The 26,693-nt window shown below is 37.9% G+C and overlaps 1 protein-coding gene across 2 annotated transcripts in view; it reads left to right on the forward strand.

Moving 5' to 3' along the window:
- USP6NL (USP6 N-terminal like) overlaps positions 1-26,693 on the forward strand; it is a 113,371-nt gene that overhangs the window by 4,442 nt on the left and 82,236 nt on the right. The window contains exon 2 of one of the 2 annotated variants that reach the window (XM_030959413.1): positions 714-803. In XM_030959413.1, the coding sequence (XP_030815273.1) occupies positions 800-803 (4 nt within the window). In that variant the 5' untranslated portion in view covers positions 714-799. Of the gene's footprint in view, positions 1-713; positions 804-18,181; positions 18,881-26,693 lie in introns of those variants that run through there. The other variant, XM_030959410.1, reaches the window with a different exon arrangement.

The raw sequence follows: 26,693 nt of genomic DNA on the forward strand, positions 1-26,693 counted from the left end.
TTTAGCAGCAGGAGGGAGATTATATAATAAATTTTTCAAAATGTACTTGCTGTGCTGTCATTGCTGGAGATTAAGTCCTCTATATTTGGCTTCAGGGAGGGCCAGGCTTATTGTTAGGGAATCCATATCTGCCCTACTTGGGTATCTTTTTTTGAAATCAATGAGGAATTGCTGGAACTGTAGGTTTATAGTTGCTAGAAATGGTAGCTCTTTCAGGTTTTGTTTCTGAGAAGGAAGTGTTTGATCTGAGTGCCAACATGTGCTTGTTCAGTAATCTTAATTGCAATTTCTTCTGTTTTAAAAAGTGGGGTTTTTTTGCATTGTGTTGCCAGCTGAGGTTGCTGAAGGAGAATACCACTTAGGAATTTTCAGTTACTATATCTATGTTGTAGTCTTGTACTTTTAACTTTTTAACGGCTCCCAAGAGATAACAAACATTGTATTTTATAGCACTTTTTTTTCAAAGTACATACACAAGTTTATCATGTGATTTTTAGAGGAAGGTGCCCGTTTTGAGTCAATAAACAGCCAAATATATCCAAAAGCAGTAAAGCTCCCCAGTCATAACAAACACATCTCTGTTTTCCTTTTTTTTTCTTTTTTGAACAAAGTGGATGAGAAGAGAGTAGAAAAAACAGTTTATATGTAAACATATATTCTTGTGATTTGAAGCTGAAAAAATTATTTGTGTTTTTATTTTCCTCCCACTTCAGGACATGTATACCTCTGAGAAACCTTCTCCAACAAAATACCTTGCTTCAAGACCTGTCTTGGATTATATACAAAGAAGTTTCCAGTCATGAGTAAGTAGATTTCTTTCTTTCAGAAAAAAAGAAACCCTTAGGTTGTAGTTTAGAAGACCTGTACTTCTGTAGTAGCTCTTGCAAGGTGGTTATTCCTTGAAAATATTCATACTGAGTTTTGTGTCTTCGGTCCTGTAAAAATAACCAAATAAACCTGAGAGTTGGCAGATGCCATTTTTAATCTGCAAATTTTTGATCAATGTGTGCTCTGTAAGACTCCTCTGTAGTCTGGTCTCATTTTCAAGAAGTTGAGTTCTGTAACAAGATGATGTTTGTTTTCTCCAGTATAAATAAAACATGTAGCTCTGAGGGGAAAATGCCTTGGGTTTCCTAAGAATTCCAAAATTTGTGACTGCCTAGTAAATTAAAATAACTGGTAAAAATCCAACATAAAATCAACGGACTTCATTTTATAGGAAAAATAATAAATCTGTTACTCAAATTCCAGTGTAGAGGTTTGATCCCAATGGAATTCTGGCATGTATTGGAATGATCTGAGCCACAGAAAACTGTGACTTAATGTCTGTTCTGGTGGAAAAAAACAGATGAAAGGCACCAGAAGTTTTGCTTTAGGTCATATCTGATGGGTAAGATGACCTCTTTTTAGTGAACTCTTTTGAGTATTTGAATGTCTCATGAATTTTACAGATGTGAGATTTCTTCATGCAGCTTCTGTCAGCAATGTTACTTGGCCTTGTCTCATGTAGAAATAAGGATAAAACTTAATTTGCACAGGGACTATATTTGTAAAGTAGCTCAGCTTCAGCACAACTGTACTGAACGTGCTGAAGGCAAAGCATCTTGTTCATAGGATAATTATATCCTTTCTTAGTAAAATAAGACCATTTGAGTTTCTGGGAGGAAATGAGTAAAGAAAATTGTTGGTTAAATTTCTTGTCAAACTAAATGAAAAATGATTGCTCTTGACATCTGGAAGTGAAAAAGAATGATGAAGGAAATGCTTGCTAAATGCAGCAGAGGAAAAATTACACTAAAAAAAAAGCTCAGAAGAGTTTCTGAACTACCTATAGTTCAGAAACTCTTCTGAGCTTTTTTTTTTTGGTGTAATTTTTCATGCTGGTGTAGGTAGATCTATTTTAGTTTTTATACTGATTTATTTCTATTTTCTTTCATATTGCTGTTCACACTTGTTTACTTTCTGATATTTAACATATTTGCTGTATTGCATAGAGGACAATTTTCCAGGCAGTTTTTCCAACATCCTGATTTGTCAAACACTGTATGTGAATCTTCATTTATGGAGCTTTTCATGTTTTTCATTGCCTTATGTGCAGTCTTACACATAACCAATAACTGACTCTCAGTTGCTGTGTTAAGTGTGACTCCCAGGGTGCTGCTGTGATGATCTTGGTTTGGGTACAGCACACACAGACAGTGCTAGAGCAAAACACCTTTGGTTTTGGTCAGATTTTGAGCTCATTCCAGGCTGGGGGGTTCAGCTGTTCCTTAGGAGGAATGAAGATCCTTATTCAAATGCAAGACAACATTTTGGCAGTACTTTTTGTGATGGTCAGGAAATGATGTTCTTCAGTGCAGGGTGCCACATTCTTGTGGTAGGATGCTGTGATGGGCTTCAAGGGCACAACACAAAGTGCCACTCTTGAAAAATATGGTTTACAGAAGATTAGATGTTTTCTGTTTGGCTGATGTTGAATTTCTTAGTTTATGGTTTACTTGAGAGAAACTTGAGCTATGAGCACAGTCCTTAGTTTATGCTCCTCTTTCTTAAATATCTCAGTCAATTAGGTAAGTACCATATCTTAGAGGCTGCATTTATTTGCACAGTTCTCTGTATGTGTGCTTTTTCATGAATCTGTGGGCACCTAGAATAGCTAGATGTATTAAAAATGGTGAGTCTCTACTATTCCTAAATTGTGCATCACCTAGTGTCATTCAAACAAAAAATCTGTCTAAAATGAAGTATTCTCAGCCTTCAGAAAGCCACTAAAAACTCCAGAATGCTGTTATGTGCAGGCTACACGATTGAATCCTACTTACTTTCTTGTGATGTACTTGATTCAATATATATTTCCATTGCTCTTTGTGAAGGGCTGTGCTAGATGCTAAGTCCTAAAATGATTAAATCCTTTTTCTAATATTTATCCTAAATTTGTTCACAGGCAGATCATATCTGTTTGGGTTTTTTGCCAACTTTATTCACTAGATGAAGCAATTTTTACCATATAATATTTGTTTTGTTGTTTACCATATAAAATTTTTTACATAAAGCTTGTTATTTTATTTAAATGCCTTGTAGAAGTAAATCTGTTAATATCCTGGTACTTATGAAGCACACACATATTTATTATTAAGCCAATGATCAGTTAATTTTTTTTTTTGAAAGTGAATGAGAGAACTGCTTTTTTGTTTAACTTTTAAATAGGTACCAGGTGTGTAAGTGCCTGCTTTGGATCCTGCTGTACTGGATCTTTCCCTGTGTTGGGGAAGAGCAGTGAGAGAATTGCAGAGTTCACCATTCATGGTGGTAGTTTGTTGTTGGACAATACAAAAAATCTGTTTAAACTGAAGCAGTCACTGTTGAGGCTTTTATTTCTGTGGAATAGCTTTGTAAATGTCTGTTTTCATAAATAAGGGTAAGACAGATTTGAATTTGAAATTGTGCTTCTCCATTGTATGCCTTAAAGGACACTGAGGTCAGATCCTTAAAGGGTTTGTAAAAGTATCAAGTGTAGCTAGGTGAAGTTGATTATTGATTTGTTTTATATTTAAAGATAACTTGTCAGAGAAATCCTGGTGGATGCAATCTGCCTAGAATGTCCCACCACACAGACAGTTGATTTCATCTACATTTTCTCCAGATATTTAGTGGCCAGAAAATGTGTAGCATCATGATAAATTCTTAATGTTATAAACTGTGCTCTTTATTTTTGGGGATTTTCCTGTGCTTTTCTCCTTTGAGCAAAGGTCAGTACAATGAAATTATTTGAGCTGCTGCAGTGAAAATTAAGTTTAGTGCACACTGTTGCAACAAGCTGCTGACATCTTCATTTTTTTCCCCTTGAATGTATAAGATGCAGTGCCAGCTTACAATACAGAATATTTCTTTCCTGACTTTGTCTTTCTGCTTTTAGTTTTATTTCTAACACACTAAAAACTTAATGCTGCATGCATTTGGGAAGGTCACCTGCTTCTTTGTGCTTCACTCCCATCATTTCAGGTTTCTTTCTGTTTGACTGAGGGTAGGAACACATTTTGTGTGAGAGAACACATTTTGAGAGATGCTGTGCAGTGTAATCTTACATTCTGCAAATGCTTGGTGTGGCCTGGTAATGATGGGGGCAGTTTTTGCCTCTCCAGTTCAAATCAAGCCCACAGTGGTGTGATTAAAGGCTGCTTCTGTGTGATGGTTGGTTACATACCTTGACCTCTCATTACAGCTCTGGCTTTCCAGTCTGTGTTCACAGAGAAACCTTGTGGTTTTGGGATTTCTGAAAACATAGATTTTGTTGCTTTTCTTCTGTGTTCTCATAGTGTATGTAAAGAAATAGTTTTGGCTGTCAATTTCCCTGCTCATGAGCCATGAACTTGGGAATTAAAACAATTGTTAAGGTCAGCCTTAACATTTTAGGTCAGCCAGATCCAGATTCAGTGCTGTAGTGAGTCCCTCTAGGCCAGGCTGGATGGGGCTTGGAACAGCCTGGTCAGGTGAAAGGTGTCCCTGTCCATGGCAGGGCATAGGAACTGGATGATCTTAAGGTCACTTCCAGCCCAAACCATTCTGCACTTGATTATTCCTGTGCTTGCAGCTGAGGGGAGTGTTCTGGGCACCCTGTCCTAAGTAAAATCTGTGCATTAAGGCTGGCTCATTTTCCCCCCTCGTCCCCAATCTCCCCTCCTGGTGTGTCACAATGAAATCTCTAGTGAACTGAGGACCAAGTCAAACTGTTCATAAAGGAAATACTGGGAAACAGACTTTTGGTTTGTTTTACCCAAAGTGTAGGTGGCTGTGCATTTTATGTAGTGTGGGTAAAGTTGCAAATAATTTAAAAACTGAATGATTTGATGGAAGAGGCTCTGTAGTCATCACTTCTTTGCAATGAGCTGAGATTGAATGAAAGAAAGGAAGAAGTCTAGGTTCTGATTCAAACAGCTGCCTGCTGGGGAAGGAAAGGCTACAAATAAACTAAAATACTTTAACAATATAATATTAATGAATAGTTAACGGATGTCAGATTATTATCTGACTGTTTTTTGTTTTAGCTTTGAAATATGAGCCCTGACAGCCTAGTCATAAAATGCAAATTTGAAGCTTCAGTTAGTGAAGTATTTTCACAATTGTGGTTTCACAGCACAGTTATCTTCTAATCCTCATAAATACTGTGACTTGAGAAATAGAAGAGAAGCTATTGTGTGTCCTGGGTTATGTTTCCTAAAACTTGAAATAGTAATTTGCTATGAAAAACTGAAGCTGTGAATAATAAAGAATTGTTGGCTACAGGGGACAAAGAGCCATAATGCAGATTTGCAAAAGGTGGCTTTGAAGACTTGTGAAATGTTTGTAAAAATTTTTTAAGAGTTAAATAATAGTAACCCTCCTGCAACTCAGCTATGTGAAAAAGAAGGAAACCCACAAGACTCTTAAATAGTAAACTAGTGTGTATTAGTGACCCCCTAAAAATTGCCTCATTGATAATATCAGTGTTTATTTAATTTTTCCTCTTCTTTTATTGAAGCTGTCAAGGGAATTCACCACTGTAACTGCAGTGACACATGAGAATTTGCACCAGTAGTAGTACACTATTAACTTCTTTGTAGTGGTATGTTGAAGCATGAAAAAGACATGTTGTTGTTTGGCTCTGGAATCTTGTACTAGGAGAACTTGTCACTTGGTCTTGCTTCACTGTTGCTCTTCTGTGTTGTCTCAACTTTCCAGATCTCTTTTTTTTGGGGTACTGCTACTTGCTGCTCTAGCTCCTCTTTATAGTGCAGCTGGTACCTGGTGACACTGTGAGCAGCTGGGCTGGAGATAATTTTCTGACTCAAAATTCAGATTCAGAGATCAGAATCAATGAGTTAGAGAAGTCTGTGTGGCCTCAACAAGGAAGTTTTGATTGAAGTTTCATTAGAAAGGTTTGGCCTGCAGGAGCCAAGGCTGAACTCAGGATCTTCATGATCTCTTTAAAATGTTGCCCATGCCAGCAATGCCTGGGTGTGCTTGGCCAGCCTGAATTCCTGCATTCTTGCTTGTTACAGGAGCATTCATGAGGCTGACTGGCATTTTGGGGGGCTCCCTAAGCTCTTGCCCAGGTAGCTGCAGCCATGGATGCACTGCTGCCCTGCAGGGAGAGCAGTGCAGGGGTGGGCATCAATGATCTGTGCATGAGATTCTGGTAAATGCTGCTTTTGCCTTGCTGGAGGTGTGCATGGAACTGTAGCCTAAGTTGTTCAGGAATGTGGTAATCTTGGGCTTCCTCTGTGCTAAGCAAGGAGAGGCATCTCCAGAGGGCTAATCAGATCTTGGATGACCCAGTTTCTCACCAATACTGTAATTAAACTGCTCCTCTGAATACACAGGGTGCATGAGTAGCAATAAAATACAAACCCAAATACTTTGCACAAAACTGATGTATCACATGGGGGAAATGCAGGCATGTTAATAGAAACTTACTTGTTTTAATATTTGCATTTTATTACATTGGATTTTTGTTTATTCAATTGACCTAATGATGCAACTTCTCAGACCTTGTGGATTTTTCTCATAGTACAGCTAGTGAAATGAATCAGAACACAAATGAAAGCTTTTTGAAATTTGTCTGTATTAAACAGATTTAAAATTATTTTTAAAATTTGTTTTCCTAATCCTTCCTTTATTTTTGGTCACTTCATAATCCTTCCTTTATTTTTGGTCACATTTTAGGATATTTATGGCTTGTAAGTCATTGCTTCCCTTGTACTTAAAATTTATTTTTAGGTCAAACAGGCAGATAAATAGTTTTTGACTTTTATTTTGTAATTTATTTACTTGAACAAAGTAAGACTTCAATCTCCATAGTCTGAAATTAAGCTATATCTTTGCAGGAGGTTGCAGTTACCAAAAATGTCTTAATCACACTCAGAAGCTGTGTTTGCAGGTGTGGGTTCAAGTTCAGTAATGTCACATTTACAGGGCTTTGCTAACTGAGAGGTACTGTAAAATGTTTACTGTTTAATTTGAGTTAATTAGTGTATAGTAAGTTAAATTTGTAAAACCCTTTGCATACATTTCAGATACATTGACTGAACATTTTTTTAAAGGTGTTGCATTTATTTTTAAATTTTATTTTTCCATAAAGGGAATTTCAAATCTATCTTCTTTCATTTGGGCTTTTTCCTGGCAGGTGGATGGGGCTTCTCTAAATAAATTAGTGCAACATGACACCTACTATTAAAGAGATGTAATTTCTGTTTGTAAACCAAAATGTTGGCACTGGCAGGAAACTATTGTTGGTTTTGAGCTGACAGGAGAGCTGTGGCAGGAAAATTACCATCATTAATGATGTTGGAGTTCCAGTGTTTTCATATACACACACAGTGTTCCCCAAATGTGTCCTTTTTAGGCACTTGCACTTCACATTTATTCTGCCATGTTTGTACTGGAAATTAAGGTTGGATTGTTTACAGATTATTTACTTTATGATACTCTAGCTGTGTGTCTCTGAAACAACAAGGATGATAAAAAGATGGTTGTGATAGTATTTTATGTATATTTAAACATTCATTAAATGTTTTATTTGTGATATATATTTTATGTAATTTTTCTTTACAATGTAAAATTATATACCTACATTAGAGATTGTAGAATTCTTCTATTTATGTGTTTATAAATAAAGGAGAATAATCTTTTAACATTTGTCTGCCTCTGTTTGGACTGATGACCAGTTAGGAGTACTGAATTATTATGACTAATTGGCATATACAGGAGTACATGCCTTTGGCATGATAATATTCTCCCATTACATAGTTTTTAATTTAAATCTTAGTCTTTGGGCCTCTCTCTGTGCTCCTTTATATAGAACGTGGCACAATGATGCCTTTATCGTGGGCCTTTGGTGCTCCTGCAGCAGAAGGAGCGAGTAGCGCAAGAACACTGTAACCTTGTTCTCTGGAGTGAGTATCAAGTATCTGCCACTATGTAAGCAATTCATATTTCTGGGATCCTATTCATCCTCTGATAAGTTGAGGCTGGTATTCAAGTACATTCCAAAGGGGGAAGGATGCAGAAATTCCCAACTAAAATACAGATGAAAAGCAACAGTTATAAATGCAGATGTTTGGGTGGGCACCCCCTTCTCTGCATAAGCACTGTGTAGTCACAGAACACTGTTGCAGTTACTGCAGGAGCCCTTTTAGAGGCTGTAGTTTTAAGCTCCCTAATGGTGGTATTATTTCCTGTTGAATCAAAGAATTCACAAACCAGCTGAATGGGGTGAAGAATTAGAAATGGACTAAAGAAGAACTTTCCCAACAGCACTGTTAAATGAGGTGCTCACAGGACTTTCCTTGCCTGTTGTGAGTCATGTTGATTCTCACTTTCCATACAAATTATTGAGTAATATGCAGCACTGTGTAGGAAAAGTAAAGTACTGCTGCTCAATGGTGTAGCTTTATCACAGCTATGAAAAGTAATTGAGCTGCAGTCTCATTTTATGTTGTTATTCATGTTCATATTCAAGAAACAAAGCACCTGATTTAAAAGATGTGTGGTTATTTTAAGCTAAATTGACTGTGTTTCAAGAAAAACTATTTTGACATACTTTACCCAGCTACTGATAGGAAATAACTTCTTTGATTTGTAACACAGTTGGAAAATATTTGGGGTTGTTGCCAGAAGTGGGGTTATGTAAGTAATGTCAGTGAGATTATTGGCTCCATATTTGTTTAAAATATTTTCTTTACTTAAACTACCCAGCCTGTTATCCTTGCAGTATTTACAAGGATTGCAGATGTTTGTGGTAACAAAGTAGCTGCACTTAAGTGATAGGATTGATATCCTATCAATCAACTGATTATAAGCCTTGTTTATGCTCTCATTGCAAAGGACCCTCTCCCCTGTAATTAAGGTGGTTTAATTCCTAAAGTGATTTGGGAGACTGGCAAGATAACACTGGAATTTTTTCAAGGCTATTGGTAAACCTGTTCCTATCCTGCTCAAAATTTCTGAAGCAAGCACAAATCTGTGTAGAACTCCCAAGGTCTTCTGGTTTGGGAAGCTGGTGTAATGTGTTTTCTTTCTTCTCTTCCTTTTTTCCCTCAGTTTTATTTTGTGTGACATAATGGTCTCCAGAATGGAGGGCATACCAACACGCTGTAGAACCTCAGTGCTTCGGCCAGGGCAGTCATTAATCTAACAGATCACTAATGTATGAGGGCACTTTGTTTTAATAAAGCACTTTGGTTTGCCATAGGAGAGGATTTTTGAATGCAGTCTTTCTGTTTTAGCCTTGAAAAGCTCTTTGAAAACCTGCCTAATTCTGTGGTGGAGTGCTGAAAGCCTTACTCAGAGCTCTTTTGAGCACCAGTCAGACCTGCCAGAATTTTTAGGGACATAGGGAAGTAAGTCTCTCACCAGAATGTTCTGTTGCATTCAATAGAAAGCTTTTTCCTTCTGGTTTTTTTTTTCCTTTGTAGTAGAATTTTATACAGCATTATATGAGGAGTTTTATTTTGTGGTGCTACTGTGTCTTAGTTGTGCAAACAGTACAATGACATAACCTTCATTTCCTGCTGTCCCCCAAATGTAGCTTTGGAGGTGACACTTGTGGGCTGCAGCTCTGAGTTTTTGGAGTGATGCTGTGCCACCGCCATGCTTGTGGCCAGGCTGCTCTGCAGAGCCTGTTTGCCTTGGGAGCTTCAGTGCAGTTACAGCTCATATTATTTGATATCTGGCTGCAAAAACTAGACAAGCTTTTAGCTTCCTCTCTTCCCCAGTTGCATCAAATTACTGTAAGAACATCTGAAGGATGTCATGGTCTTGAAGAACAGGAGAGAAAAAAATTGGTCTCTTGCTGTAAAAAGATGAGGTACAAATTGGAAAGTGTCAATTTTGCTTTTTATTTCCTCCTTGCTTCCTTCCCTGCTCCCCACCTCCCTTTTCTATGTCAGAAGCGGTGACAAAAATATTTGTACGTTTTACTCTTAAGTATGTGGTAGGAAAGTTTTCTTTTTAGAGCAAAGGCTAATGAGTAATTTTAGTGACATTTCAGTATTTATTTATTCCGTGTGCATTAAAACAAACTGAAAGAGATATTATTTATATGAAACTCGCTGTAAGGCTCTTGAATGTTTTTCCCCCTCTTCTTAATGCAATCAATCATTAAGTGGAACATCCATTTAGAAGAACTAACACAATTTGTGTTTTTGTTTAACATATATGTTCAGTGGATGATACAGCAAGGCCGTTGTTATGTGCCAGGTAATCAAATGCAAGGGAGAATGATGGCACTTCTGTTCCTGTAGCACTGGTGTAGTGCCAGTGGGAGTTAAAATGCTTGGTTGCAGTGCGCATTTATCAAGTATGACCCCCTGTCTGCATGGCAGTTGTTGGCTGAAACTTGGCATGATTTTAAATTCTCTACAGACAGCTGCAGAGAACATAGAGACCAGTAAATACACTGCAGTTTTCCATCTGCCAAAACTGGGACAGTGTTAGTAGGTTCCTGTGTTCTTGTTCATGGAATCAGTAGGTAAGACATTTTTCATTTGGATAAATTGATTGTCTTAAGGTGAAGCTGACTAAAAAAGTCTCAGATGCCCAAGTGTTTCTAGCATTTTTTCATTGATGAGGGAATAGGAGAACTGTTCAACACTGGGAGTGTATGAGTAGTCACAGATAACATGATTGTCACATTCAAGTGCTAAGCTTGGATTTTTAAACACATTAGATAAAATCTGCTTTGAAAGACTGCATTCTGAGTGACCACAGAAGGAGAGCAGGAGGCAGAGGTCTGAAAGTGAACAGGTAATGGTGTGTCCCATTAGAACAGAAGTGCTGGAAGCAAACAGACCCAGGTACACTTCCTTTTAAAGGAGGGTGGTTCCCTCCTGCTCTGTATGACCTTTGGGTTAATTTCCATTGGCTACTTCTGAAATGTTGAATTTGTTCTTCCTTTGAATGTGTCTCTGTAACAGTTTTTCATTACTAAGGTAGGTTGCATTTGTGGGATTAGATGCCACTTTAAGTGTTAGATTAGTTTATTACAGAGTATTCAAAAACTTGTTTTGAAAGTTTTGATTTTTCTTGCAGAGACAAAGCCACACTGTGTACTATTTGCTGCACAAACTATGGCTGCAAATACATGGGCTTAATAAAAGTAGTGTGTATTTTGCAGTGGACTAATAAGGTTTGATGTTCTTCCTGGTGCCTCTCTACAGCTGCATTTTATTACTTGGATTAAATATCAGCCTAGAAATGTACATGCAGTGAAGGATTTAATCATGCTAACAAATAGCAGTGCATACAATTTCCTAGTTTTTCTTTGCCTCAGGGAGGTACAAGATTATTAGTCTCATTTATATCCTCTTCAAAAGGAAACCAAGTAAGGGTTTAAATTAAAAGTTTTTATTTTTCTTCTTTCTTTGGATTGAACACACATTCACTTTTATCAGTCTATGCCTGATTAAACTAATGAATGTACTTTGACTTCAGTATTAGCACATGTAAGATAGTAATGGTTTTGATTTTTGTTTAATATAGCAAAACTGAAGAAAGTCTTTAATGACTAGTGTGGCTTCTTTCTGTGTGCTTAGGTTTGACAGAACATTTAATGATATCCTTTAGCTTAAGATAAATTTGTTGATTAGCACTACAGCCATGACCCAAATCCAGGCAGTGGAAAATTGCTGCATATTCTGTTTGAAATGCTGCATATTTTTGGTGAATATATTTTAAATAGTTTTTGTTATTGTAATTACAACTTCATTAATGTCTGATCTCTTTTTGAGACTTCTAGTATACAGCTTTTTTCTTCTCAGATCTTCATTTGCAGCTAAAGCTATGAAAACTTGCCATCTAATGTGAGGAAGACTGAGAAATCCTGTGGGGTGTGTGCATCCACTGAGATGAGATCTTGTACTACCATCCTCTTTCTTCCTCCTGTTTAAAAAACCCCACCAAACATTATTTTATCAGTCATTTAACGTGGACTGCTTAGAGACAACCTTTTTTGGGGGGAGTGGGAGTGGAATTCCATTTGCTTTGTTGTTGCTTTCGTGACTGTTTCTTGAGCCTTATAAAGTGACCATTTGGCCTTGGAAGGGCATGGTGTGAGTATGAAGAGAAAGAAATTGAATTAATTTGATGATTCGCAATAACATTCTGTGATTCTGTTCTTACTCATTTTCCTAATGGTTTGGAGCTTGCTTAACACAGTCCTAATCACATAGACCCAAAAAATCATGAGTACTTCTGTATCTGAGGAATTCTGCACTGCAGCCTGAGCTATTCCTTTTGCCTTTATGGTCTTTATGGGTTAAATATCTAAGAGCTTTTGGAACCCTTTGAACTGTTGCTAAATGGTGCACTTGTTTAGGTGCTCTTGTATGTCCAAACCTACAGTTCTACAGAAAATATAAAGAAGAAGTACCCTTTGGTCATGGAGGTGACAGGTACAAAACACATTTACTGGGAAGAAAAAATAAATTGTACATCTATACATGCTTTTATCCTTTTTGTAATTTTTTTTATTGGGAAGAGTGCGTCAAGACTTATATGAGCACAAACTTCTGATACTGATCTCCATTAGTGTCTGGTGTCTGTTATCAGGGTGATAAAAGTGATTTACATGGACAGTTCCCTTGGCTTCATCGTGGCTCTCTGAGAGACTCACTGTGTCTTTTAATAGTCTAGAGCCACGTGCAGAATGTGTTGTAGCAAGAGCTGAGGGGGTGAAAACTGTGCAAGAAGGGTGACAGTCAGAGCCCTGAGCAGGGATGGGATTGTGCAATGTGTTATTTTCCTTCTCTGAGTGCCCTAAGCTCTGCAGAATGTGGCCCTGTGTTTTTCTGTCCTCCCTTTTTTCCCAGTTACAGCATTTGTTTTTCTGTTTTGGGTTTATAGGGTTTTTTCCTGGAACAGGTAGAATTACTTTCATTGACCATTTATTGAAGTTTTCCATTTCATTTGAATTTAATGAACAGCTTTCTTGTATGTTTAAAGTGTAAAGAAAAACAAACTTAAAAAAAATAGCTTTCTCTTGAAATTATTACTTTTCCAGCCTTTAGATCAAGCCACTTTCTCTTCTTTAGAAGATACCTTCTAAATAAGGCTCCTAGATCTGCAGCCATAGTTTCATGCTTTAAAATTGGTAGCAAACCTGCTAGAAATGAAGAAAAAAATATTCCTAAGTGGATGAAAATTCTGTTGGATTAAGCAGTTACTGACTCTGAAGGACCATTGACTGTGAGGATGTTTATTTATTTTTCTGGATGCTTTGCAAAATGCATAGCCAAAAGCAGTCACTTTTGAAAAATGATCTCCTGAATAATAAATGGAGTTGTTGTTGTCACTGGTGCAAACATTTTTACAAGAAAGGCTATCAGAATTTCACATAGGAATACTTGAGAGCATTAGGTGTTCTTCTTTTTGCCTCTTTCATGCTTCAAAGAATGATCTGCAGAAAATAATGAAGATTAAGAATTTAAAGTTTCAGAGATTTATGAGGACAGTTAGTTATTGATTTGGAACTCTAGAATTCTTGTCCAACTATGATAGATTATTGAAAACTTAGGAAAAGCTGTAGGCTTCAGTTCAGAGATTGGAAAATTAATTCAAAATATTAGTGAGAAACAATAGCTAACCTACTTCCTAGCAGCTGTAGTAATAATTTTTATTATGATATATTGCCTGTCTTAGAGCTCAATGCCTAATTGTTTTGAGATAATAATTTGAAGACAGGAAATGACAGGAGTATCATAAAACAAAATGTTTCTGGGGATAGTGGGGATAGTTAAGGTGTATGCCTTAGCTGCTGGATAGACTTTATCTGAATTCATTGTTTTTGAAAGAAATAAACAGTTGTTTTGTTTGGTTTTTTTTTTTTTTGGTGAAGGGACTGTGCAAATGTTCTTATAATATACTCTTCCATTTATTTGATATTTAAAGAATCTTTTCCCTGTTTCTTGACTTTTATTTCCTTAATCCTTTAATCTATTCTTGAAAACTTTTATCCTGCATATGAGAGAATGGTTCCTGATGGGAAAATCATTTTCTGAGCTTCTTTGCCAAGATGGGAATGAAGCAGTTGAAGCAGTTGTGCCATGTGTGGTTCTTGAAACTGCAGCTTTTAAAGCAAACATTCCAATGGGTCATTAAGAGCAGGTGCTCTCACTTTTGATGGCACTGGAGTTTTTACAGCCCTTGTTCCAGACAGCCCTGCTGGGACAGCCCTGCCCACAGCCCTGCTGACTGTAGGGTGCTGAAACCTTCTGGGTGTTCCAGCCTAGAGAGGAGGGTCCAAAGAGCAAATGCTCCCTTGTAAATCCTCTTCTCCTCCCTCTAACATCAGACTTTGCTCTATTGCAGAACTAACGTCACCAGAAGTGCTTTGTGTATTTATTTCCTTTCTACAAGACTTAATGCTTGATCCTGCTGCCATTGAAACATCAGTGACAGACCTGCCCTGGGCTGGGACCTTCCTGGCCATTTTGTTATGGGCTCTCCATTCCCGGGGGTGTCAGGCCTGAAAGCTTGGCATTTTAACCATGTGTGCAGTCTAGCAGGTAGGGAAAAGGACACAATTCTGGCTGTGGGGAACATAGGGGAGGATGATGCAGTCAGATCTGCACAGGTTTCTGCAGAGATGTTGGGAGTAATTAATATGCAGAATATCTGAATTCTGGATGGTTCAGGTTGATAAAAGATGGAAAAAGATCAGTGACAGTAACTTTATATCTCAACTCTAATGTGTGCAGGGCTGTTGTTCCAATGAATGAAAGCCCTCGAGGCATTGCAGTGGCTTGGGTTTTTCTCTGTTAGTAGCTTGTACATCTTTCTGTAAATGAGGACACAACAAGCAGGCACTTTTTGGGTGGCTGCAATGCTGCCTGGGAAAACCCCGAGGGTTCTTGATGGTTTTTTAATAGCCTAGACAGAATGCTGTGAATATATAAACATTACAGATTAGAAGAAGAGAGTGAAGGAGAAAATATTAAATCTTCCTCAGACTTCAATTCTGATCTTCCCCACCCCCTGTCAAGTACCTTTGACAAATACCCACTGAGCCATCCTTCTGCAGCATCATTTGTGCTGTAAATGTGTTACCTCCTGGCAATATGCTTCATGAAAAAGAGCTGCTTCCAAAGATCAGTTAATTATAATTATGTTAACGGAAGCACTATTCCGAATTATGATAGCTGACTAATCCGGATGCAGGTCATTTTTTATTATGCTTGGGAGAGATCAAGGACTGTACACAGTGATCTACAAAATCCCATCCTGGTTAACTGTCCCTTCCAATACCAATGTATTTCATCATGTTGTTAACATGTGCATGATTTCTGTATTCCCTGCAATTTTGAAGTCAAGGAAGAAAAGCAAAATCCAAGAACATCATCAAGCACATATTGCTTAGCAAGCCCTCTGTTGAAGAGGAAAAATGCTTGGCAGAGATCAGTGGTCTATGCACTGAATATGTAGCACTACTGTTTTTTTTTCTCAAAGAATCGACTGAAATCATGACACTAAATCTATGACATGGTTTCTTGGTGGTTCACCTTGTGTATCTGTGTCTGAATTGCTGTGAACTTCCATCTGGTGTATCCTTGCCCACAGTGGGTGTTTTATCAGGATGTGTGGTCTGAGAGGTGGCAGTTGTAGTGGCAGATTGTATGGAAGTATCAGTTAGTTCAGTATCAGTCAAAGATAAGAGTGAACTATAACCAAGTTCTGACTCACAAGTAACAGATGAAATAATACAATTTAGTGTGTTTTATTTCTAGAAGTCTTTTTGGTATTGCCTCTATACTAAAGCAGGTTTAGTGTTGCTGTCTTGGTGAATAAATTGATTTGAGGAAACAAATAGCAGCCACCAAGCTTACTGTGTAATTCTTCAAAGTTTCAGTGATTTATTAAAATTTCTTATTTATCATGCCTGCTTCAGACTTGCACCATTTTCTTTACATTGCATATGGAATGTTGTTTACATTTTCTTAAATTATTTTAAGACTTTGTGAGTTTTTAAAGTTTTTTTTCTACATGCCAATTGTCACAATAAAGAAGAGAAGGAAACTGTTGTGCATACCAACTTTGGAAACTATTGCACATTGAGGAAGGCAGGTGCGATGTGAAAATGACTTCCAGTCCTGAAGTTCTTGTGTGTGTCTCTTTAAAAGGGAGGACAGGGACCTGTATCAGCAAGGTGAGGGACAGTTTGGAACAAAAAGGAATGACTTCCTTTTTGCAGTGGGGAATAGGTACTGAAGTGCTTGATTTCTTCCTTTTAAAATAATTTTTCACAAAAGTAGATACAAGTCATGCCTTCTTAACTCTTTTTTCCTCTGCTACCCCTTCCTAACTGTTAATCTTTGTCAGTCCACCATCCTTTCCGTGTTCCAGCACTTGAGAATGTTATTGTAGCAATGAGATAGTCAAATTCATTTAAAAATCAACTGTAGGATCTGCAAGGTGTATTCTTGCTTTGGAAGGCCAAGTGGATGTTATTACTGAATAATTTATTTAACCTTTATCTCTTTTTTTCTTCCTTTCTCCTCCCAACCATAATATGTTAATATAAGGACCATCAAAAGATTAGTAGTTCTGTAGTAGTTGTGTTTTGTGCACCATGAACTAAGAAATCAGTTTTTTAGAGAAAATTTGCAATGTAATATAGTTGTAAGTAATGATATTCCTTTGGTTTTATATCTTTGATTTGAAGATAAGTTGTTTGATTATCCAACTAAATAAAGAACAAACACCTCATGGTGAGGTAACTGTGGAAAAAAATTCTTCCAACAGCAATTTTGAGCACTGGATTATTAAATAACAGACCTCCAGGTAAACCTTACTGCACAACCCTGCATTTTACATCTTACTTAAATGTTCTGAAATTATACTTGTTTTGGAAGGGTCTGCTTGTAGTGATCTTCTTCAAACCTCTCTAGGTATAAAGTCATTGTTCTTAAACCTGGAATTTAACTTCAGGTCCAGGAGTTAGAAATTATTCTTAATATAGAAAAGTTGAGGATTCTGCCTGTAGCATTTTGAAGAATGTTTCTTCAAGCTTCCTCTTGGGTGGACACTTGAATGTTTGCAGAGTGGGAGAAGAAACCGAACAGCCTGGCAGGGAGAAGGATTTTACTTGTCTTTGTTTTAACTAACCAAATAGGATAGAACTATGGGTTGCTCTTCCTTCTGGCGGAGATTAATGGGCAGGCTGTGAATGAGACTGACCTAACAGACATAGTTTGTTGTTCCTGTGCTCTCTGTGATTCAAGAGACTGACATGGACATGGATAAATATGCCAGTAAATCTTAAAATCTGAAATGCTTGTGGTGAGCAGCTGGAAATGGAAGAATGGAAAGAGATGACCTCTTCTCCTCCCCATCTAACACTTAAGCAATTGGAACAGAAGGTCTAAAGGCCAGAGAATGTTGCCTGTGGTTTGTTTTCATGTTATGATTTTCAGAACATGTAAGTTGGCTTCCTAAATTGATCTCTGTGTGTGCGAGGCCTCGCAGTGCTGCGTAGGAATTCAGTTTTCTGAAGCGTTCACAGAGCTTCTTCAGCCCTGACAGTTATTTAAAGTGATCACATAAAACATGATTCCTCAGGATTTATTTTTTTTGGGGGTTAGCTCTTCAGAGGCTTTGACAAAAGGCACTTCTGAAGGGCCTTTGTACATTTTCCAAATGTCATTAAAAATGTTGTGGGGCACATGCAGCAATCTGTCTGCCTAAAATTACCTGACAGAAGTAATGACAGTACCTTTGCTGAAATGTCATCGATGGAGAGAGATGGGGACACTGACTTAGTGATCAGAATCCGATTTTATTGTGGGGTACAAATACTTATATAATATTTCAGGGAGACTAGTAATGTGTACTGCAATGATTAGGTTAAAATCACATACACAAAATTATGCATATAACAGCATCTCTTGCTTGCAGAGTTCAATGAGATTTTTCTTTTTCCGGTAAACCCGTTTGATTTAATCTTCTTGCAATCTACGTCTAATTTTCAAAGTTCTGTTTGCTTTTGTCAAGGCATCCTGTTATCAAATCTCTTTTGTTAAACAGGTCCAAAGTCCATTATCTCTCTTGTGCCCCCCAACATTCCAACACTGAAATAGTTCTCTGGGCCTCTGGTGGTGGGTGAGAGAAAGCCTGAAATCCTCCCAGGATTTCCAGCGTGCCTCCCGGTGTGTGAGAATTCCTGTCACGTACGAGGGTGTCAGAGGTTTCTGTTCGAGGGGGGAGAAGAGGAGCCCAATGAATGTCTTCAGCAGGAGCTTGCTTGTGCCTGATGGAGTTTTTGCAGGCTGGGTTTAATTTTAGTTCTGTTGGTGGGTCTGATGCTGGCTCTGCACTGCACCGGAGTCTTTCTTTAAGCATTACGTGAAATTTCATGAACTGAGACTGACTTGAAAAGAGGATGCAGCCGCACTTGTTATTACTGAGCCTAGGGGAGCACGCGGCATCTGTCAGCACTCCTTTCAAGGGTTTTTTCTTTAGCTACTTTGTGAACGTTTCCTTTAAACTTTATTTAGAGAAATCAGTATGTGTTCTCTGCAGTAAACAATTCTAAAATGTTCTGTAGAAATACATTCAGGACTGCTCGCAATTTTTTGTCTCCTTGTGCTGAAGTCACTTTAAATCCATCACCCCAGCCTGTAGAGTCGTCAGGCAGAAATCTTGCTGGGAAGGTAGATGAGTTCTTCCTGCAGCAGTTTTGCTTGAGCATACCGAAGACAGCCATGTAATAAGGTGTAGTAATGAAACCTGTTGGAATTTTAGAGGAGCACCTTGTTCCTTTGATCTTGCTAAGGAGCAATGATTCAAGTGCTACAGATTGTAAAGGATCTGGTGTCGCCAGCAAGACGGAGAGCAGATGCTGCCAGGAAAGGTAAGAGCAGCTCTGGGATATACTCAGTGTTCTCAGTAACTTGCTGTGAATCAGAAATATTTTGGGAGTTTGGTTGTAGTTAAATTGCATACTTGATACTTAAAAATGCTCTTTGTTGTGGCATGTACAGCTGCCATAATTTGCCTTGGAACTATATTAAGCCTAATTATTATCGTTTTTGCAACTGCTGCTTTCCCAAGGAGAATCCCAGTGACGTTTATGATGCTGAAAATTGAGTTTGTCAGCATCTGTAACTGTTACACTAAAGATTTTCCTTTTTTTTTTTTTTTTTTTTGTTGTTGTTTTTTTTTTTTGTTTTGTTTGTTTGTTTTGTTTTTGTGGTAAAAACATTTTTGTTGTCAGGAGAGCTCAGGATGTGAAAATAGCAGTCGTATTCTGTGTAATCCCATCAAAATAGTTTTTAGAGTCTTAATGCTCTAAATGAGAATAAGTGCAAAACCAGGCTTCTTTAGTGCTTATGGAAATGAGAGACTGGAAGTACACAGCTGCACTTCTGGCTAGGTTTTACAATTAGATTATTTCTAGATTACAACTAACTTCAAGATCCAAAATGCCTCTTGCAAGTGTATGAAAAACTACTTGAAATAATCAATGATTGTTTGGACTCAATTGATGTTAAATGCTGTTCTTGTTTACTTCAGTGTGTTGAACATTTGTTTTTTCTTTGCTAAAGTAGTGCCATCTTTTGTGGTATCTGACACACACCTAATGAGGAAGTGATTAAACACTTCTTTTGTCTTTTGCATCTTAATTATTTGCAACTGCTAAATATTTGGTTTGTAGAGGAACTAAATAATTTGTAGGGATAACTTAAAAATTTCATTCTTACTAGAATCAATTTGCTAGGACTGGTTTATTTTGTATTGAATAGGTTGTGAATAATTTAGGATTTACAGCATCTGCCTGTTACTGTGTCATTTTTCTATTCTGCCTTTATGTGTAATGTGTGGCTGTGGGCAAGTACCTTTATTTCAAACCAAATAACATCAAGCTGCTCTAATTGTAACAAGTCAGGTAATGAAACACCTCTGTAAGTAAACAAAAGGAGTGAAGGTAGAACTGGGCTCAGCTGTAACCCTCTGATTCTGAAACAAAGAAAGGTAAGCTTCCTAATGATTTCCTTAGATTTTGCAGTGATTAGTTGAACATCCCCCCAAGAGTTGTATAGTTTCATCCCTGTGAATTACTTGACTTCAGCACTGTTCACTGTTCATTTTTGATTTGAGCTGCTTCTAGAGGAGGACAAAGGGACAGAATCTCTACTTGTCTGTTCTGCACATACCTCACTAGTCAGGCAGGATTTTTATAGAACTACTGTAAGAACTGCTTAAAAAGATGTAAAACCAAAAGCCATAAAAATACTGATTTATAAGAGCACACTAAATGGAATTGAAAGGGAAGGATTTGAAAAACACAAGGAAATGCTCTTTCTCAGTTCTAAAACGTACAGGTTTTTTTTCTGTTTGTTTTACTCCCTTAGTAAAAGACATTAATTTTGGTCGTTGTTTGGGTGGCATTCTCAAGCTGCTATTAACTGAGCTAATTAGGTGTTAGCTCCTACAGAACCTGGTGATGCATTTTGATGAGCAATATTAAGATCTTAACATTAAAAAACATTCAAGTATTCTGAAGAAAACATTTACACAAGATGCAAAATGCTGACAGGTTTTGGTGATCGATACAGTAATTTGAGTAGACATTAGGTTTTTTTCTTCACAGTGTGCAACATTAAGCATCTGGTGTACATGAAGGGCTGTATTCTGCAGAAATGACTCATTCTCAGTATTGTTCTCAGTAAATGGAAAAATGGACTTGTAAAGAAAGAGTTGCTAGGAAGCCTACTGTGAATGTGAGGTGAATCAATTGAGACATGGGGGATGATGTGTGAAGTGTTTACCAAAATGCTTTCAAATTGGTGTTACTAAACTGTAAAGACTGTAAATCCCACTCCTCAGGTCCATCCTTCTCCTTCCCTTTAAAAAATGTTTTTATTAGAATATAATTTCTTGGGAGGTAAATGTTACAAAGGAGCACAATGTGTTAATTGCACATTTCATATGTGGTGTCAAGTTAAAAACTTCTTAAAGACTGAAGGTCCTAACCAAGTAACTGTTTTTATAAATAGTACATAAGGTTGGGGAGGGAAAGGATTCCTCTGCCTTCCAATTTTCCCAAGATTTATTTTCAGACTGAGGCTTAGAAGCACAGTTAATAGCCAAGAGTGTCTCTTTGCATCCATCATCCAACATCAGAAGCTTGTTATAAGGTCTGCAGTAAGCACAGCTACTGTGGAGATGAAAATTCAATCCCTGCAGAAGAAATTCGTGCAGAATGCCATTTAAAAAAACCCCATTACTAATGCTTCATGAAATGTAGATTTAATGGGGTAGCTGAAGAGCCTGACAGAGTTGTGGAGTCTAATTTTGGTTTTTTATGGACCAGCCTGTTTTCATTGTGGCTGTGACCTATGCCACAGGTTAAATTAAATTTAATTTTCTGTATCCTAAGAGGTTGATAAATAGGGGGTTTACAGGGCTAAATCCCACAAAGAGTCAGGGAGTGTGAGCATGAGTGTCCACCTTGTCTCCCAGTGCAAGACCTCCGGTTCTGATTTTGTCTTCAGTCTTTGGCTGCTGAGGCTGACATCAGAAAATCTTCAGTGGGCCTGTGAGTCTTGCTTAGTGAATACATGAAGTGAGCTAAACAGTTGGTTTTGATTTATAATGTCTCACATTTCCATACTATTTTAAATCTTGTGCTGTTTAAAAATTGAATTATTCAATATTTTTAGGGGAAACAAAGTCCTATAATTGTTTTCCATAGTCTTCCACCTGCAGTGAAGCTGAGTGTGTAGAGTTTGTTGTTTGGTTTTCATGGGTTTAGTCTTTGGGAAACTCCAGACCCTTACCATGTTTAGATAATATCAGATTCGTTGGAGGATAAGATTGCCACTGGTCATTTATTGTCAGAGGAATAACACTTTACGTGCCCTGTAAGTCTGAAGGTGAACATGAAGTTGTAAAGAAATTTAAGAGGTTGCCATTGTTTTATTTATGAAATCGAAAGTCTGCTTTGAACAAAATGATAAATCATAGCAGTATAAAATTCTCTTCACAAGCGTTCTGATTGGAAGCCAAACATTTTATGAGATCTGAAACCTTTCTGAATTTTAAAAAATAGTTCAAATGTTACTTGTCCTAGAGAAATCCATGTAGAGTATAAATCTACTAATTATTTTCTTCTTTTCCATCACTAAAATCTTGGTTGAAATCCAGGTTGTATAAAATTACTGAAGAAATACTCATGTTTACTTCTTTCTCCCTTCCTCCTCTTACAGATGGCTACAGCAAAACTTAATTGGCAACATCACCTTGATGTTAGGATATAAAAAGACACGTTGTATTAAAACACTTCTAGCAGATGGGACAACTAAATTGAAACCACAGAATTAAAAAGGGATGCAGTATTTCAATGTGAGAGAAACTTGAGAGAAAACTTCAGTTTAATACTGTTTTTTTTTTCCTAAGAATGCAAGAGGAAGAATATGTTTGGTCACTGCACTGTTTGGGCCTATGAGGTGTGTAAATGTTGGGCCAGCCAAGGATAAATGTGTTTAAATTTTCCAGCAATGAATTGGGAAGTTACTGCCTGGATTCAGTGCAGACAGTGCTGTGGTGGTACCTTGTATTTCACACTTAGACTTGACAAGAAATAAACAGTGTTTGTTTGGTTTGTTTCTCTAGGCATGGATTAAGTTGATTAGTTGCAAGATGGAGAAAATAAAATCAAGGTCCTGCATCAAGTAGTCATGGTGTTTTCTCTTTACCTTTGGTGATAATAGAGGAAAAGTGTGCTCAAATCAAATGCATTCCATTGAGGCATCTACTAAAATATGAGAAACTGGCTTCAATCCCTTGAGTTTTCAGTTTGTTGTACCATCTTTGCAAGGAAGGCTGAGAGTTTTGCCTCCCATGGGAAGTTCCAGGGTTACCTGAATCTCTTATTTTATTTTTTCATATATTACTGTTGTAATCCATTTTGGGTATTTGAACTGATAAATGCTGGATTAGAAAGAAAGGTTTCTCTAGGCTCTTATACCTATCCTTGAATTACTTTATTTTTTTAAAGGAGACTGGCCAGAAGAGCCTAGTTAATAAAAATTAACGAGCTCTTTAGTGAGCTGCATGCAGGGAGGGTTTTTTTTTTGTCATTAAATATGAAATTCTGCCCACAGGAGCCAAGATAATTTATTGTAGTCTGGATAATTTATTGTAGTCCACAGCTCATCAGTACAGGTACACAGCTTCAATTCACAGTTTACTGTGGCAAAGTTTCTAGCAGTGTGACAGAATTTAACTGCATTTTCAACAGTTCTGCCATTATTTGTGTTGAAGTTTCAGCTGTGGTTTCACAAATAATTAATGTTGGCAGAAATGACTCCTCCTGCCTTGCCTGTGCTGCTCACTTGGCCTTTCCATCCCAGTTCAGATCCCCACAGTGCTTCACCTGTGTTTGTGTAGCCGTGCAGTGGTTTGGAGAGGGACACTGAACTTCTCATTCTTGTTGAGCTGCTGTAACCTTGATCAGTTTTACTAATCCACCTGCTAATACAGCTAATCCACTGCTGCAGCAGCTCCACAGAGGTGCTTGTGAGCTCCAAGGAGGAGCCAGCAGTGGGATGTGAGTGAATCCATGGGGACAACCTTCATTCAGTGGTGCCACTGGCTGAGGCTAGTGGGAAATGCTGGTGGGATTTTCTTCTGCTGGAGTGTGAGGAATTCACCTCAGGATGATACAGACACAAGCAAGTAATAACACAGCTGGGTCACTGCACAGCTGGACACACAGTGTGTATCCAGAATGTTTTTACCTAATACATTCTTTCTGTGGCTGGCATTTGCTATGTCTCACCTTAAATAATAGAAACTTCCATGGGTTACGCCTACATCATGGCTTTTCTACTGAATTTCTTATCCTGACATTTTGTTGTCTTTCTACTTCATTTGAAATTTTATTCTTTTCCTTTGTGTGATGCCAGCTGCAGTGATTAAGAAAGGTCCTGGTGCTGCTTCACCATATGTAGCTGTTAATGGCTTATTTTAGTGTCTGTGTATTTGGTTATTAGGTAGGTAGCATCATTAAACAAAGTCTGTAGATGTTGTATCTTGGGAATTGGTCTGTGGCATAACAAAATTAGTACAGACAGCTAGAATTCATTTAGCTGTGGAGGAACTACAGAGAAAAGAAGCACTCACTACTTGTTCTGTCCTTCTGCAGTAATGTTAGTTACCTGAAGCAAGCTAATTTACAAGCAGGTAAGCCCAGCAAAGGCAGCTCATCCCCAGCTTCCTACTGTGACTTGTTACTCTGGTATATCTTGGGGTTATTTTTGGGAAGGTGTGACCCTAAACCTATGAACTGTCAACTGTAATATTCTCAATAATCCCAAAATACAATTTTAGGGTTCTTATTTGTAGCACGTGGGAAATGTGGGAGCTTAACATAAAATATTCCTATAGAAGTAGGCTTGAACAAGAAGGAAGAGTAGGGAACAGTGCAGTGGTGTAATAGGGAAGAGCACAGAAGGTTTGCAGTGATGTTTTTGCTAGATGGGACAGAAATTCAGTTCTGTGTGCATCAGCACAGCTGTTTTGGCATCACTGAAGCTGATCTGACTTGCTGTGTGTGGGGATCTGCAAACCCTGTCCTGATTTCACTGCAGCAGGAGGCACCTGGGTGAAAAGACCAACTGAAAACAAGGTGGATTTGTTGGGTTCCTTGAAAGAAGAGGACAATTAAAGATTGATTCAAGGTTTTGATTAACATTTGGGAAGATTAATGAGTTACATGGTTTTGAGCTGGAGCTGGTAGGATGAGTATATTTGGCTTTCTGGTTTCAGTGATGCTCCAGCTGAGACAAAGATTCTGTGTTGCCGGAGGCATTTGTCCACTGTGTTTGCATCAGAGCCAAGATCTCAAGCCTGGATCTCTGAACATGGCCAAAAGCTGTTTGTATCCTGTGCCTTGCTTCTCTGCTGGCTCTTGTGCTTCTCTCAGTGTGGGAATTTTACAAGTAAGACATTTTAGTTTTGGTTTGGAGACTTTTGAGAAAAGGCTGGGAAGCTCTGCCTGAAGGATCTAGAAAAACAAGCCTTATCCTCAGTCTTGCATTTTCATAGCTCAGGTGAAAATATTTTTCTGATCTTGATTTTGGTGGGATGGCAGTTGTGCAGATGCTGTTTTCAAGCATGTAGAACTTTCTTCTTGTTGACTATCAAAGGGTAATGCTGATGTTATTTGACATAAGCAAGTATATTTCTTTCCTTGAAGAAAAACTTGTGCTGTTGTGATGTGTACACTTGAAGCACTGAGGGATCATCTAATTTGTTTTAATATGTTCTTAAGTTTTCAGTATTTTATCCTCATACTTATGGAATTTACAATTCACTGTTAAATGTGAATGTTGATGTCCATCTTTGTCAATTGAGAGAGTGGTACAGAATTTATTTAAAAAGCTTTAAAAGGTGACAGTTTTTTTGTTAAATTGCAGTGGATATGATTAAGCAGTGGTGCAGAGATAAATGCTAATATGTTTGCTTGTTTGTTTTCAGTAATTTAAAATGTGGTGAATATTTCAAAGTGACAGGGTCCCAGCTGGGCATTTTCTACAACAGGTAATTATAGCAGTTGGGTGGCTTAGACAGTGCTTTGGTGTATATTGACATTCACAACTTCCCTGGACATCTTATCTGGCTTCTTCAAAGTATTTTTGTCCTGTTGAACTTCTAGATCTTTTGGTACAGCTTGTTACGAAAACATCCAGACCTCTCCAATCAGCCATCAAAGCAATTTTAAATTTTTTTTTTTAGTTAATCCTGTCTAACAGCAAATAAAAATACTGTTCTTTTAGTGGATTAGCTTCCACTATTTCATCCTACTGGTTGCAAATCCAAGCAGTTTCTTTAAAAGGAAATTATCTGTCAGCATTAGTATTAAACTATCCATAAAAATGTTAATTTGAACTGAATTTCCAGATCAAACAGAAAATGTAATTAATGTCAGTTAATTAAATTCTTGGTGGAAATGAGAAAATAAGTACACAGATGCCCAAGACTGCTGTTGTCTCCTTGCTAATAAAGCAGCTAACGAGGCATTTTTAGCAGTACCTGGAGGGGGCAGGTCCTTGGTGAAAATAATTTTCTCAGGGAACAGATTCTGCTCCCTTCTGCTTCACGTTCCCAGGTGATGCAGGTTTTCCCCCTACTGTTATTTTCTGTAGCATTATTACATGTCATCACAAACAAATGAAAGGAAATAAATGTGCAGGCAGTTGATCGACACGCTCTTCTCTCCAGGAGAAGAGCACGACCCCGTGTCAGGTGCCATGGTCCTTAACTCTGCACCCCAAATCAGGATATAAATCTTGGGACCTGCCACAAGGGCTCCATGTGTACAAGGTGTAAGATGCGTGTGGGCTGGCTGGCCACAGCTCCCACAAGCAGATTGTGGCCACATGGAGAAGCTTATGGATATTCAGCTTGTGGGCTTTGGATGTTCTTGTTTGCCCAGTACCACTGCTGGATTGAAGGTGTTCTTTCTACCACTGGGAATAGCTCGAGTGCACACTGCACATGGAATTGGTGGTCAGAGCAATAACTCTGCAAGACAGGATTGACCAGTTCCTTTAGACTCAGGGTGTTCTGAAGACCACAGGGGTTTTGTAGTTTTTAAGCCAGGTATCACCCTCATTTAGAGTCGAAACCATGCATTCTTGGGGAGTGAAAGTTGTGTG

Source organism: Camarhynchus parvulus, chromosome 1A (genome assembly GCF_901933205.1).
Source record: "Camarhynchus parvulus chromosome 1A, STF_HiC, whole genome shotgun sequence".
In the NCBI taxonomy this organism is placed as follows: Eukaryota; Metazoa; Chordata; class Aves; order Passeriformes; family Thraupidae; genus Camarhynchus; species Camarhynchus parvulus.